Raw genomic sequence first — 14095 nt, 5'->3', positions numbered from 1 at the left:
TGCTTAAGTGCATTTGATTCTTTTTGCGCAAACAATTGTTGGAATAAGAGAGTTCAGTAATATAAAGTTGGCACAGGAGAACTAAAAGGTAGGGGAAGGGATAGTTTAAGTAAAAAATAATTGTTAAGATGACCGTTCTTTGATGGATTTTGGTTTTTTTTCCCTTCTAAACTTTTTTGCCTCAAAACTTTTTTGGCTATTTAATATACGATTGTCATTAGAGTATTCAAAGTGGATCAAAGGGGTGTTTAAGTGAAATATAATTTTTAGAATATCAAATTTTTAGTTGTATAAAATTTTGGTACTTAGTCTACTAAAATTTTTTCGAATAATTGTTAGAGGAGGGAGGGTATTCTAATATAAAGTTGGTATAGAAGGACTTTAAAAAAAATTGGAGTGTAGGAAGGGGGTTTAAGTGCAAAATTAACTCCTAAATGGGAATTATCTTTATTGATCTAAGTTTTTTTTTTTACATTTTTTGTCTAAATTATTATTAGAATATTGAGGACAATGTAATATATGGGTGGCATAGAAGGACTAAAAAAGTATGAAGGTTTAAGTGCCAAAAATTGTTAAGATAGAAACTCTAATTTGTCAATTTATATTTTTTTTCCTTCCAAAATCTTTTAGAACAAATAATCCTAAGTTGTGAGGCTAATACTTTCACTTTGCATGCTGCGATGGTGAATTTTTGCCACATCACTTGTGGGGAAGGTAAGTGATACTTTTAGAACTATAGGAGTGCTAAATGATATTACTAGAAACTTCAGGGTGGATTTTTTTTTCAAAGTATTCGACTTTTTGAACAACTTTAGCATTTAAAAATATTTTGAAAGGCTGACCAGTGATGAACAAAATGAGTGATTGGTTTTGACTTTCTCAGTTCAAACATCTGAACCATCAATTCAATCATTTTAATGTATTTTGAGTTTGAAAAAGTTCTGAGGTGTCGGAAATCATTACGAAAACCAAAACCTCATGGAGTTTGGGACTCCTGAAGAAAAAATGGTCCAAAAAGAATAAAAGGTTCTCCTTGAAGAAAAAAATCATAACTCAAACAAAAATTTGTCTAATCCAATTTAAACTAGCCTCAACTTCCAGAAGAGCTTTGAGGTTTTAAACCTGTAATTAAGTTAAATATTTGAATATACTAATGAGAAAAATGGATGTAAAATTAGGATAGATTGGAAAAAAGAGGAACTATTATGAAGGATTCGTGGCAAATGGTATACAAGACGAGAATTTACATCCAGCAGTAGAGGCAAGCTGGTTATTCTGGTAACCTCATCTTCTCCAACTTGCCCTCTTTTTGTCAACAAATCTCATCTTTTATGCCAGGGAGAAGGAGAACGCCAAATGGGATACATGTAGTGACAGAGCCAAGATTTTTTTCTCAGGCGCCCAAGAAGTTTTCTAAAAAATTATTTTAATATGCTATGTTCAAAATAATTTCCATGTATTTAAATATATGACTTCTAAAAATATCAAATATTAACTTTAATTATAAAGGTATGTTTATTTTATAAATATACAACATAGTCAAATGAAAAATAAGACAAAAATAAACTTTTCTTATATCTTATAATATCACAAACCATCCAAGTTGCACATTATGAAAAGATGCTCCAACATGTCGCCTATGCAAAATATATATATGCAAAATAAATATAAATATTTTAATTAAAAAAAGATAAAAGTTATGTTAACATACACCAAAATTTCAACCGCTTTTCTTAAAAGTAAATTGAGTTTTACATTCCTTTTAGAAGTAAATTTATCTATGATTGAATCAGTGTTAAATTTTTCAACAACTTTCTTTTCTATGTATACAATTAGGCAATCATTTAAAAAATTATCTTCCATCTTGTTTTTTAACTATCTTGATTATCTTCATAATTGAAAATATTCGTTCCATACTTATAGTTGATGCAGCAAGAGTGAGAATGAGTCTAATCAATTGGGCTAAATTGTATATTTATACTAGATATGTTATTACATTAAAATCTCAGTTTTAATTTGTCCAAATCATTCTCTGCCTTCTCCCAGAGCAAAACCTTCACTTTCGCAAAAGATATTATGAATCAAACAATGAACAAAGAAACTTGACTATTACAACTTCCTGAGACCCTGAGCAAAGAGAAGAGGAATATCCCTAACTTAGAAATGAGAAGCATAAGATTATCCAGGCAGGAAAAAAATGTATTTTAAAAGGAAGAAATAATACATAGAAGTGTTTGTGCCTAACAATAGATGACATTGGATAGTATGACCTGATTCTTGTACACAACAAAATGATACTAAGAATAGAATCAAATCATACTGGCGAAAATCAAGGCTCGCAAGCTACTACTACCAACAAAGAAATAATAGTACAATTTAAAAAGAAATAATCATCAAATACGACAAAGAAAGTTTGGAATTCATTGTTCAACACTAAAGAAGCTAGAATTTGAAACCTTATGTAAAACGTGTTTAGCACCAACATAAAGCACGAGTCTTCATATTTTATCATTTTCAGGAAACTCTTTTCCTGAACAAATGTTACATAAAAAATGCACTTATGAAGTCATAAAGGCAGAAGAATAAATTATATTGTTGTTTAAATATCTATAGAAACTTTCATCTCCAAACAGGAAACTAAGAAAAAAAACTGAACAGAAAAATAATCATGAGACAATTGTGTGCATGGCAATGATTTAACAATTTAAACAGACAATCTAAAATAATAGGAGCTCCACCAAGTTCCCAAACGTTAGGAGAATTCCTATTGTACTTAAAGGTCTACGGGACAACATGATCCCAACGTTCAGAATTTGATCATCAGTGCGAAAATTGCAACTAAGGGGGAGAGGGCTTTAGCCAACTACTTGTTTGATTATTGGAGATAGATTTACTTGGAATTTCAATTCTTATTGGTAGTTATTCTTTATTGGTTTCAACCTTCCAATCACCCACATTCAAGTCAAGTACTTTGATGAATAGCTTAAGCAAATATGCAAACGAATACATGAAAGAATAAACTTTGATACAAACTCAAATCATTAGGACAAAGTATTAACTACCAATTCAAAATGACTCGGAATCTAACTATCACCAAAATCAATTGCATAAATGAATCACCTTATTACCAAAGCAAACAATTAGATAAGAAATCACACCATTCAAACAATTCAATTGCAGTAGAAAAATCAATTCCAGTATAAACCACACCATAATGCATCAATTGCAGTAGTTTTTTGGCTTACCTTGTTCAAATACTCCCTGCAAAAATTTTTTCTCATAGTTGCTTCAAACCTATTCCAACAAAATCACACTGTTTAAATTGTACACAGCAACCAAATTTGTGGGAAGCAATGATATTAACACTAAATTACGCTAACAGAGTATCTACTTTCAGAATAGAAGCATTTAGCTCACAATAGAAACTATGATTTTACAAAGCAAATCATACCATAAAAAAATAATAAAAGCTCACCTCAAGCTAAACCACCAAGAATAGTTTCAACATAAAACCATATTGAAATCTAAAGTACAATGGCAGTACAAATAAGTATTTACTGGAAGATGAAAGGAACATAACGGAAGAATGTGAAGGAGAAGACATTTGAAGAAATGAAGATGAAACTGATGCTTAGTCATAAATTCCTTAATAAATGCTTTAATTGAGATGAAAATGGCATTTGAATGTCTTCAAGTTATAATAGTAAAGCAATGGTAATAATTGATACTACTTATAATTTAACTAACACAAGCCAATCAATGCCTCTATAAGAACATTTAAGTAATTACACCAATAAAGAAGCTATCATGGGTTATACCCATTGTAAAAAAGACAACCACATAATCACACATTCCCAAAATACCCAAACCTTTGAACAAATCACAAGAACATTTCAGTAAATATAAAAATACACATGTTATCTTAAGTAGTACCCAACGTTATAACTGCACTCAAAACAACCTTACAATCCCAAAATGCCCCTACTCTTACGGTTGAAATTCAAAACCATTCTTTGACGCAAACTCATTCTTATATAGTATAAGGATATTAGCCAAAAAATTAATTGCTTTTGTTTTAACCCATTGATAATTATGAATTGGATCATTTATTATAATGTAATCAAATTGGGTCAATTTCCTATGGATTATTGATTATATGTTTACTTTTTTAAAAGTTAAATAACTAGCACAATAAATAATAAATAACTTTTTTTGAAGAAAAAAATAATTCAAAGGTGGCTAAATCATATATATATATATATATAAACTAAAATTATGAAAATTAGGGGGCTAACTCTGTTTTACACCCATATTTACACACTGTGAATTAAAACTTTCAAAACACAGCCCCGCTCAGCACCCCTTGGATGCATGGCATTAACAATAGTAGATTGTGCTCTCATGCCCTAGTTCAGCTTAGAGCAGTATTAACTAGGTGAATATTTGACAAAAAAAAAGATGAATATAAGGTTTTTCATTCAATTTTAAGCCCTTTGTAAGATTTAGAATTTGTTTTGAAAGATAAGATGTAAAGTTTTGTAACTAAGATTAAGCAAAGTGAAAATAGAAAGAACTTTAAAGGTGCAAGTGGAATAAACCTTAAAAGGTTAACGTAGAGTGATTTGATCATTAGAAGTCTTGCCTTTGCTGTCTAGTCAATTATACAAGCCACATAGAGGGACACTATTGTATATAGACAAGAGGAGACTCTTCCATTTTTTTTTTAATCCTCCCATCCCTTCTCACGTGCATTTTACTCTCTACTATCAAGTACATAATTCGAACTGCTTTTTAACTCCAATTGTCAGGTACATGATTCAAACCTTGAACTTGGTATGAAAAAGAATCTAAGAACCCTTTCTTGATCATTGGGACGAGATTTGATCGAGTAATTAAATGGCTATTAAAAGAACTAATTATGTTTTGTGATGCTTGAATAGTGGTCTATCCATGAGGACTCCATGAGTTTGTAAACTGTGTCTATACATGCGTATGTAAATTAATAAGTTTTTTTTTATATAATTTTCTATTTTGTCAATTTTGTAGGTTTCTTTTAGGGAACCCAAGAAAGGGGAAAAAAGAAAAATAAGGAAAAAAATAAATCACAGAAACAAATATATAGAGAATACAAAAAAAAACTTAAACATAAAAAAAAAAACTAGAAGAAATAATAAACCTAGTAAGCCAAAGCCCAAAATCAGAAAAGCACAAATGAAACAAAGGCCCAAACAAAGAAAGAAAGTCGAAAAATAAAGCAGAGGAAACGATACTTGGAATTTTGGATTACAATCATTTGGATAGAAGAAAGCTAAAGTCAGCTTTCACCTGGCATTCTGTACTTTTTAGCCTCACAAGTCATAGCAACCCCCAAAAAAAAAAAAAAAAAAATTCATGTAATGGTTTCCTCATCAACGTTAATATTGGTCTTAAATGATCGCCAGCTAATGATTTTCTCTATTTTCTAAATATTCTTGTATTAAATATGTTACAATTAGATATCATCCAGCTTCTTTAATTTGTCATTTTTAGCAGGTTGAACATTGAACAATGAATCACATTGATCAGAAAATAAAAGATGAAATAGCATAGAAAAAAGTTTAAGAAAAGTTACACCCTTTAGACTTTTGCTAAGATAAAGAATGCAAAGAAATGCGAGTGGCTACTAAATAGCCTCCTTTTGTTGGATGTGTTCGCCAAAATATTGTTATACATGAAAATATAATCATGTTGATGTAAAATTTACCATTTAGTTCCTATGCACTTTCTCTATTGAAAAGTAACACAATTTAGATCCCTTTTTTTTAGGTCCATACTAAGTAATTGTTGCATGAGAGTTTTATTGAGGAAAAACAGAAGCAAATCAAAATCTTTTGTATTACTGAAATACATGAAAGGAAGAGAAAAGTGAATCTCGCATACATGCTTTGTTAATTGTCTGCTGGTTTTAAGGATCATTTGATCATTAATTTCAATCCGTAGTAGCAATGAAGAAGCTTTCAAAAGTTGGGATCATAAACACTATTAAACATCAAATCAGAAAAGAACATGGAGAACATTCTACAAACAGTTAGTTTTAAGGATCATTTCAATCTGTAGCAGGATTGAAGAATATTTGAAAAATTGGGATCATGAAAACTATTAAACATCAAAATCAGGAAAGAACTTGGAGAATATTTTACAAACAGATTGTGATGGATCGTAAACACTATTAAACATCAAACCATGACTGTGCTTTAAACAGAGAGTTACAAACAGCTAGTTTTACAAACAGATTATGATGGATAATATTAGCTTGATAGAATGCATGACTGTGCTTGCCCCTGCAATGACAAAGTAATTCAGTTCAAACCATCTTTGTTAGGGGATGTTACTTTCAAGAAGGTTTGGAAATAACGATGGATATGGAAGTTGAGACTGCATACAAGAGATCATTACAGACAGTTCTAGATTTTGTTGATCGTGAATTAAATACAAGCAAAACGCAGGTCTTCTTTCGCACATATGCCCCTGTCCATTTCAGGTAAATTGTAGTTTTACCATCTGGTAATTTTCTTGTTGAGGCTTTCCTGTCTTTGTTTTCATTCCTCGATTTCTCAAATTATCTTAATCTAGAATTTTAGCTTAGCTCCTTCTTTGCTTATTACCTTCAAATGAGGACCCTGTTCGTGTTTCTTTTGTTCTGTATTCTATTGTCCATCATGCAGGAAACCGTCATGGATTTAGAGGACAGAGATTCTTAGTTATCACCCAGGCCCAAGGAGAATTTGTCATGTAATAGGATGTTGCTCTCTGTCTTAATGCATGTCATCTTATTTGTTCAAGCATAAGATCCCCTAGGCACTTTGAACCCTGCATTCCAAATTTCAGTTGGTGGTAATTTGGGAAATGTTGGATGAGGTATCCATTTTGACCTCATCAAAAAATCAATTTAGTTTCAGATATAAGTTACAAAATTGATTGCAGTAAATCATCGCTCCAATTCCATCTATTGTGCAAATTGTTTGACTTGTTTGTCCTGGTGTGGTTGCATGCCATAATCAGGTGTTTTATTTTACTGGAGCCAAAGTGCTGCCAATTGAAGATTGTAAGTACTGTATTTCATACTCCACATTGCTGCTTGGCAGAACTAAGGAAAGTAGGAGCTCTATAGCATGAATTCCAAATTTATGCATTGGTTGCTCTATTTGCATTGAACGTCCAACAAAATTTTTAGTTTTTCTCCTCCTTTGTATTATTCTTGCTTATGCTTTCTATGTGTTGAGGGGGTCTGCTTTCAGGTTGCAAGATTTAAGAGTTTAAAATAAATCTTTTCCAGTCATGTCCATATATGCTTACGTACTGTTACGTAATGTCGCTGTTGACATGACATGGTGGCTTTGTAGAGGAGGAGACTGGAGAAACGGGGGAAACTGTCACCTGGAGACACTTCCAGAGCTAGGTTCTTCATTGGTACCGTCGAACAATTGGGAAATGTATAACCTTTTCAGCAATGTAGTTTCAGCTCACTTGAACTCGTCAAATGCGGAAGCAGTAGAAGTACTAAATATAACTCATATGACCGCGAGGAGAAAAGATGGGCACTCATCTTTGTATTACTTGGATCCTAGTGTTGGTCCTGTGCCTCCCCACAGGCAGGACTGCAGCCATTGGTGTCTGCCTGGCGTCCCAGATGCATGGAATGAGCTCCTGTATGCTATCTTTCTAAAACATGAGAATCTGCAATTCAGAAATCGTTACTTTGGGCACATGGATGATTCTTAGCAAGTGTATATATACTCTGTGACTAGGAACAATTTACTCCCCTGGACACCAATGAGGTGGTATTCTTATGTCGGAAAAGGCAGAAGAAAAGGAGGATTTTGTGGGAGTATAGCGGTGAGTGTAGATCAACTGAAAAATGTATGTTCAAGCTGTTGGGAACATGAGACTCCATGTAAACAAGGGTCTTAGTCAGACACCATTTTTGTTTTGTTTTGTTTTCTTTCTGGTTGATGGTGAAAGAAGCCAGCTTTTGGGCAAATGAGTTAAGAAGGGTTCTCTTCTTTGTATTTTTCCTCCAGCATTCGGAGCATAGCTGTAGTGGAAAGCATTACCTTTACCATAGGATCAATTGTTAATAAACTAGTTCTCATCACATATATTGCTGTCTTAATTGCTGGAGATCAGGTATTTGCTGCACCACAGGGCCAATAACAGTTTTTGTACATAAGAATACCATAGATAGATTTGGTGAAGAGGTAATTGTAGCAACTCATTGTTAAATGATATATCTTGAATGTTTGGTTCAAACCAGAATGACCATCACAATGTACTTTTCTTCCTCTTTATCTTTTCTATTATTTGTCTTCTTCTGGTTCATTCAATTATTTCTGGCTAGAGCATAATTACGGGATTCAATTGATGTACTATCACTTATACGTTGGGGTACTTTGAACACGATCATTCATGCATATTTCTGAATGGCAATGAGAAAAGGTCATGATCAAGCATGCTTCACATTGACAACAAATATTCTTCTACCCATTGAGGCAAGAAATTTGGAGGCATGTCAAAGGACCTAATCATTTTGGCGAAGGATTAAGGGAAAGTAAAGGGCTCCAGAGCTTTTTTGTTAGCACTATCATTCAGTGATCATCATTACTTGAAAAAGAAGCCTTTTATGTCCGGTAAAAATGAGTGTTTGTCAAAATACTCTACTCCTGTGGTACAGGTAAATAGATGAAAAAGAAGGGACATGATCAGTAATTATCTATCATTGAACTGAATTAACATACACATACAATTATATCTGACCTGATGAGTGGAATGATCACACAAAGTCAAGAAGAGACACAAATGCTTCAGTCTTCACCATTGTCTAATGTGATGATGAGAAGAAATGGACTCTCCTTCCGAGGAAATCTACTCTGGAAGAAGGAATAATTGCAGTACTACATCAGTTGAATGAAGAGGTATACAGATTACCCAACATGAAGAGGTCATCTGGTTTCTTTAATTTGTCATTTTGATCAGTTTGAGCAATTAACCACTTAAAATAGCAAAATAAAACATGAAACCAAACAAAAAAAAAAGTTTAAGGAAAATTACTTCCTTTTTTACTTCCGAAAATATTGCCTAGTAAAGAATGAAAATGTTTGTATTTCAACATATTGTAGTGAAGAAAAACTCATATTAAGTCCTATGCCCTTCCTCTGTTGAAAAGTAACACAACCATAGTTTTTTTTTTCTTTTTTGGGGTTTTTGTCTCCACTTAATATTTGTATGCAAAACTGTGATTGTATGTTTCAACATATCAATCGAGTTACACTTTTCTGTATTACTCTTATTTACATACACAATTTGGGAACAGATAAGTGTATCTGGTTTCGAGTATCACATCAAGTTATGCTTTTGCTCTGCTGCCTTTTGAGTATCATATCAATATGTAGCAACAAGGAAGAAGATTTCGGAAATTGGGATTATAAATCCTTACATAAAAATTACTCAACACTGACCCAGAAAATGACAATAAGAAGATTTTAGAAACAGATTGTGCATTAATGTTTTTCCTGCTGCAATCAGAAATTTATCAGAATGTTATGTAGCAGCATCAGGTTTAAACTAATAAAGAATTTAGAATAATCCAGAAATTGCTTCAAAATACACACGAATTAACATATCATTGGACTGATTCAACATATAAACAGATGAAAAAGAGACATGAATGGTTTGCCGTGGTAAACTGTTGAGAGAAACATGAATCATTATATAATTGAACTGATTCAACATATGCAAATATAGTTTTATCTGACCTGATGAGTGGAATCCCACTGTACATTCACTCTTTCTGAAGAAATCTCCTCTGCTTCTGAGGGAGTTGACTCTGCTTCTGTAGATTATTCTTCTGAGGAAATGGATGTATCATACTATTAATTTCGATCTTTAGAACCTCATTGCCCATATCCATCTGTTCTTGTTGAATTTGCTTTACAGAATCTACAACAGACTCACGACACCTTTTCACCACAATCATTTCAAGAGTCTCACACTCCCCTAAACAGGAAGGGACCTTTTCCAGCTCCTCACACCAGCTCAAGACCAATTTCTTAAGGCGGGAAAAATTATCAGAAAATGCAGTCCAGTTGCGAAATTCCAATTCTGACAATTTTAAGACTCGGAGTTTAGGGAACTCCCCTTCTTTCATTGCCCATTCTTCCCCAACAAAGCAGTGATCAAGTAATTTCAGCACTTCAAGATTAGGCAACTTTCCAATTGTTGAAATTTCACTCCATGGCTGACCATTATATGAGAGAGACAACTTTTTCAAATTCAACGGGAATTTAAATCCACATCCATGAAAACGAAACAAATGAAGTGATTCCAGTTGACTCAAACTGTCAAATTCAAGAATCTCGTTGCAATTTCTGGTAGCTTCTCTTGAGCTGTTCCAGCGTTCCATACATTTTAACCTGCGAATGCTTGGTAACTTTCTCAGTATCTTTTGCAAGCTTTGAGAGGAGGGATCAATTGCAAGGTCTAAAGTGTCTAAACAATCTAAATCTAGGGATACTTCCAGATTTTCAACTGGAAAAATAAAACCCATTGGCCATACTCCATGATAATTTAAAGCACGCAGATGACTCAATGTCTTAATGTTCCAAATAGTACTTGGCAGCTCAATACCAAAAACCGGATATTTTACGATAAGAGTTTCTAACCTTGAGAGGTTGGCTATCGCAGATGGGATGTTTGTTATTCCTTTGAGCGCCAGGTATCTCAAGCGAACAAGCAATACTACTTCCATCGGAAAAGAATTACCAAAGCCCAAATTCCCAAAATCCAACACTCTGACAAGTTTAGGTAACAAAATACCCAAATCCTCCTCTTCATGTTCAATATGAACATTTCCAAACAAGATCAAAGAACGTAAATTGGGAAAAATAAGCATTAACTCCCAAATTGTCAATTCTCCGGTATTGGAAACACAAACTCGGTGGGGGTTGCTTGGCCCAGTAAGACTAAGAGGAGCTTTCCAACTATGAATAACATATAGAAAACTTTCTTCTTTGGCTTTTTCCACGCAAAACTCATGTACCAAATCGTGAAGTAGACAGGCTTTGGCACCACCCAGAGTTCTTTGTCCGACACCCATAACTAAACTTCTATTAACTAGAGCCATCAAGTAGTCATAAGCTGCTTCCACTAAGCTCTTTCCTTCTGCCTGTTGCACGAATCTTTCAGAGATCCAAAGCCGTAACAACCTTCGCACATTAATAACCTCATCTTCTTGAAATGCAGCAAAATACGGAAGGCATGGCTTCAAATAATCTGGTAAATGACTATAACTCAGCTCAAGTGTCTTCATGCAGTATTCATCCCCAAGGACAATAGAACTTAGACTTTTTGCAACTTCATTCCAACTATCTTTTGCAGTAGTAGCAAGAATTCCAGCAACAAGGACAACTGCGAGGGGTAAGCCTCGACAAAGTTTTGCTATTTGAGATCCAACTTCACTTAGTGCTGCAGGACAATCTTCCGTGCCAAATAGCTTTCTCCGCAGCAATGTCCAACTCTCTTTGTCAGTAAGATGGCGGAGATAGTGAGGCTCGCTATTAGGTTTGAAATGCAAAGATAAATGTTGGTATCTACTAGTGAAGAGAATCCTGCTTCCATTGGCATCATTCGGCAGTGATTTTTCCAACAAATTCCATGCCTCAACGTCCCACAAGTCATCCAAAAAAAGGAGATACCTACTTCTCAGCAAAACCTGCCTTAGCTTGTTAGTCAAATCATTTTCATCCATCTCAAGATATTCATCAGAACTCTTAGAAGAACTACTACACAAAAGTTGAACTAACAAACTGTGTTTGCTACACGTTTGAGAAACACGACACCAACGACGAACATGGAAATGTGACCTAACTGAAGGAGCAGTATAAACTTTGTGGGCTAATGTGGTCTTCCCAAGGCCAGGCATACCCACAATGGGAACAACATCCAATTGCTTTGATCCTCTCGTAAGCCGATGAGTAATAGTTTCCACCTCGTCGTCAAGACCCACCAGATCTTCGTCATGCATGGCGACAGTAAATTGTGATGGTATGTGAATGGAAGTCTTGTTAACTCTTTGGGTTTGACCATTATGGATCTCTGGGGCCTCAATCTTCAAAAGATTAATATGTCTAGAAACGGCATCCAAAGAATCTTCACATTTATCACCAACAAGTGCCAAGTCAATCAGTAACTCTGCCTTGTATGCAGCATCCATAACATGACTCCAGAAAGCTTGAAGTTTTCCATTCTGATAGCGCTGCTCTTTGATATTTTCGAGGAAAGATCTTAAGAATACGAGATCGTTTTGGATCGCTTGGATTCTATGATGTTGAAAACCAATTGAATCATCAGCCTCATCACACCTTGCTAGTTCCTTGAGATTTTCTAGGAAAAAATCCATACAGCCCAACTCATTGGGTCTAGGATAATTAAATGATGAATATGGTGATTTTAGTGGAAAATTGTGTGCAACCTCTGCTGCCATATATTTGAGAACTTTGTGCAAATGAAACACCCCAAGATCTGTTTCCTCAGGCAAGCCTTCCTTGATTTCATTGACAGAAAGGGAGAAGGTCAAAATTCCTGCATCAGATACCACAGCTCCAATAAGATCCTTTATTTCATCACCTAGTTTCTCCTCTTGTTTAAGAAGGATACTCAGGCATCTTATTTCCTCATGGAGTCTTAGTATTTGATCCTTCACTGGAACCGGAAAACTGGAATAAGATCCTAGTAGATCCATAAGATAATCACGAAGAGAACCAACAAACTGGCCTACCACTGGATCCTCATTCTTCTGAAGGGCTAAATCATATGATGATCTCGGTTGTTTCTTTGAAGCTGTCAGCACATGGACAAAAGTTTCTCGGGCTTGGAGATCAAGACGATTGATCTTCTCCTGTATCAGCTGATAAATTTCAGATTCCATTCGATTGACCACTTGTACATCATCACTGTCAAACTGACATATAGAAATCAGGCTTCCAGCTGCAACTACAGTGTAAGTCAAGAGATCTGTCAGTTGCGAACATTCAAGACCTTGCATTGTCACAAAGCCAATGAGATTCCTGAAGAGTTTTAGCCTATTTCTAATTGTATCCCTTAGCTCCCCAGCACGTAAAACACAATCCAGAGTCTCTAAAAGGCACATAATAAGATCCATAACTAGTCGTGGATCTCCTGGTGAGTAATAGTCGATGAAGATGGCGGCGCATGATTTATTGACATCCGTCTCAAGAAACATTTTGATATTTTCCTCGGATCTGGTAATCGCACTTTGAATGAAGGAAAAATCTAAGTGATAATCAGAATGAATATATTGAAAATAAGCAGGCTGAAGATCATGAATCATACTGATAGCCACATCTTGAATTCTGAAGCAAATAATACTACGTCTCAAATTTTCAGACATAATATTACGCCTGTCCTCGCAATCATGCTCCAAAAGCGCTTCGTGGTTCCTCCTCCTCCTACACTTTTTGACATACAGAAAACAGGTTTTCATTAATCTTACCTTCTCCTTCAGGTAATCAGAGTCCCAGCGAAATATGGGCTCGGCTAGAAAATCCAAAGCAAGATCAAAGCAACTAGTGCTAGTGCTGGAGGAGATGTGATGCGACTGCAGATAATGATATAAAGCAAAATCAAAGCAGTCGGCGTTACTGCTGGAGGGGATCTCCATTATCATATCTTCTTTTCACTCTGATATTAGATTTTTGTCTGGTTTAGCAGCTACTCAATAAAATCAGTTCAGGATCCAAAACTTTCTCATCTAACAATAGCCAACAAAGAATAGGCTGGACTTTTTTTCCCCCCACTTGTTGTTTAAATATTGCAGGACACTAACTTGTTCACAGAGGATATGGTGCTTCAGAACTTTCCCAGCAACTTCAGTGTAGCGCCAAACAAAGATTCCTCCGAATCTGGTGCTTTATTGGTGGGCCATGCGTGTGCCAATTTAGTCTCTTTTTTAATGACCAAATTGGTCACTTTTTGCAGTCACATCAGCAATTAAATTACAATTGCTGGCTTATGGCTTTCAAGTTTTCAAACTAATTGTCTA

General features: G+C 34.7%; 2 protein-coding genes across 3 annotated transcripts; one reads left to right on the top strand and one right to left on the bottom strand.

Moving 5' to 3' along the window:
* Positions 1–6145: 6145 nt before the first annotated feature.
* Positions 6146–13813, bottom strand: LOC113698995 (putative late blight resistance protein homolog R1A-3). 2 transcript variants are annotated; one of them, XR_003450335.2, is made up of 3 exons: positions 9792–13813; positions 8794–8906; positions 6146–6320 (listed from the first exon to the last, which is right to left on the bottom strand). XR_003450335.2 is itself a non-coding variant. In XM_072056751.1 (2 exons), exon 1 carries the CDS (start codon positions 13718–13720, stop codon positions 9818–9820), a length of 3903 nt encoding a protein of 1300 aa, XP_071912852.1. In that variant the 5' UTR covers positions 13721–13813; the 3' UTR covers positions 6878–8906; positions 9792–9817. The 2 variants fall into 2 exon arrangements, 1 of the variants encoding a protein (XP_071912852.1); XM_072056751.1 differs by lacking the exon at positions 6146–6320 and having other exon boundaries at positions 6878–8906.
* LOC113698996 (protein trichome birefringence-like 10) lies at positions 6357–8178 on the top strand. Its single transcript, XM_027219009.2, has 2 exons — positions 6357–6520; positions 7383–8178. Exons 1-2 carry the CDS (start codon positions 6396–6398, stop codon positions 7759–7761), a joined length of 504 nt encoding a protein of 167 aa, XP_027074810.1. The 5' UTR covers positions 6357–6395; the 3' UTR covers positions 7762–8178.
* Positions 13814–14095: the final 282 nt, after the last annotated feature.

Source organism: Coffea arabica, chromosome 7c, assembly GCF_036785885.1.
Source record: "Coffea arabica cultivar ET-39 chromosome 7c, Coffea Arabica ET-39 HiFi, whole genome shotgun sequence".
Lineage (NCBI taxonomy): Eukaryota > Viridiplantae > Streptophyta > Magnoliopsida > Gentianales > Rubiaceae > Coffea > Coffea arabica.
This window is presented reverse-complemented; position numbering and strand designations above follow the sequence as displayed.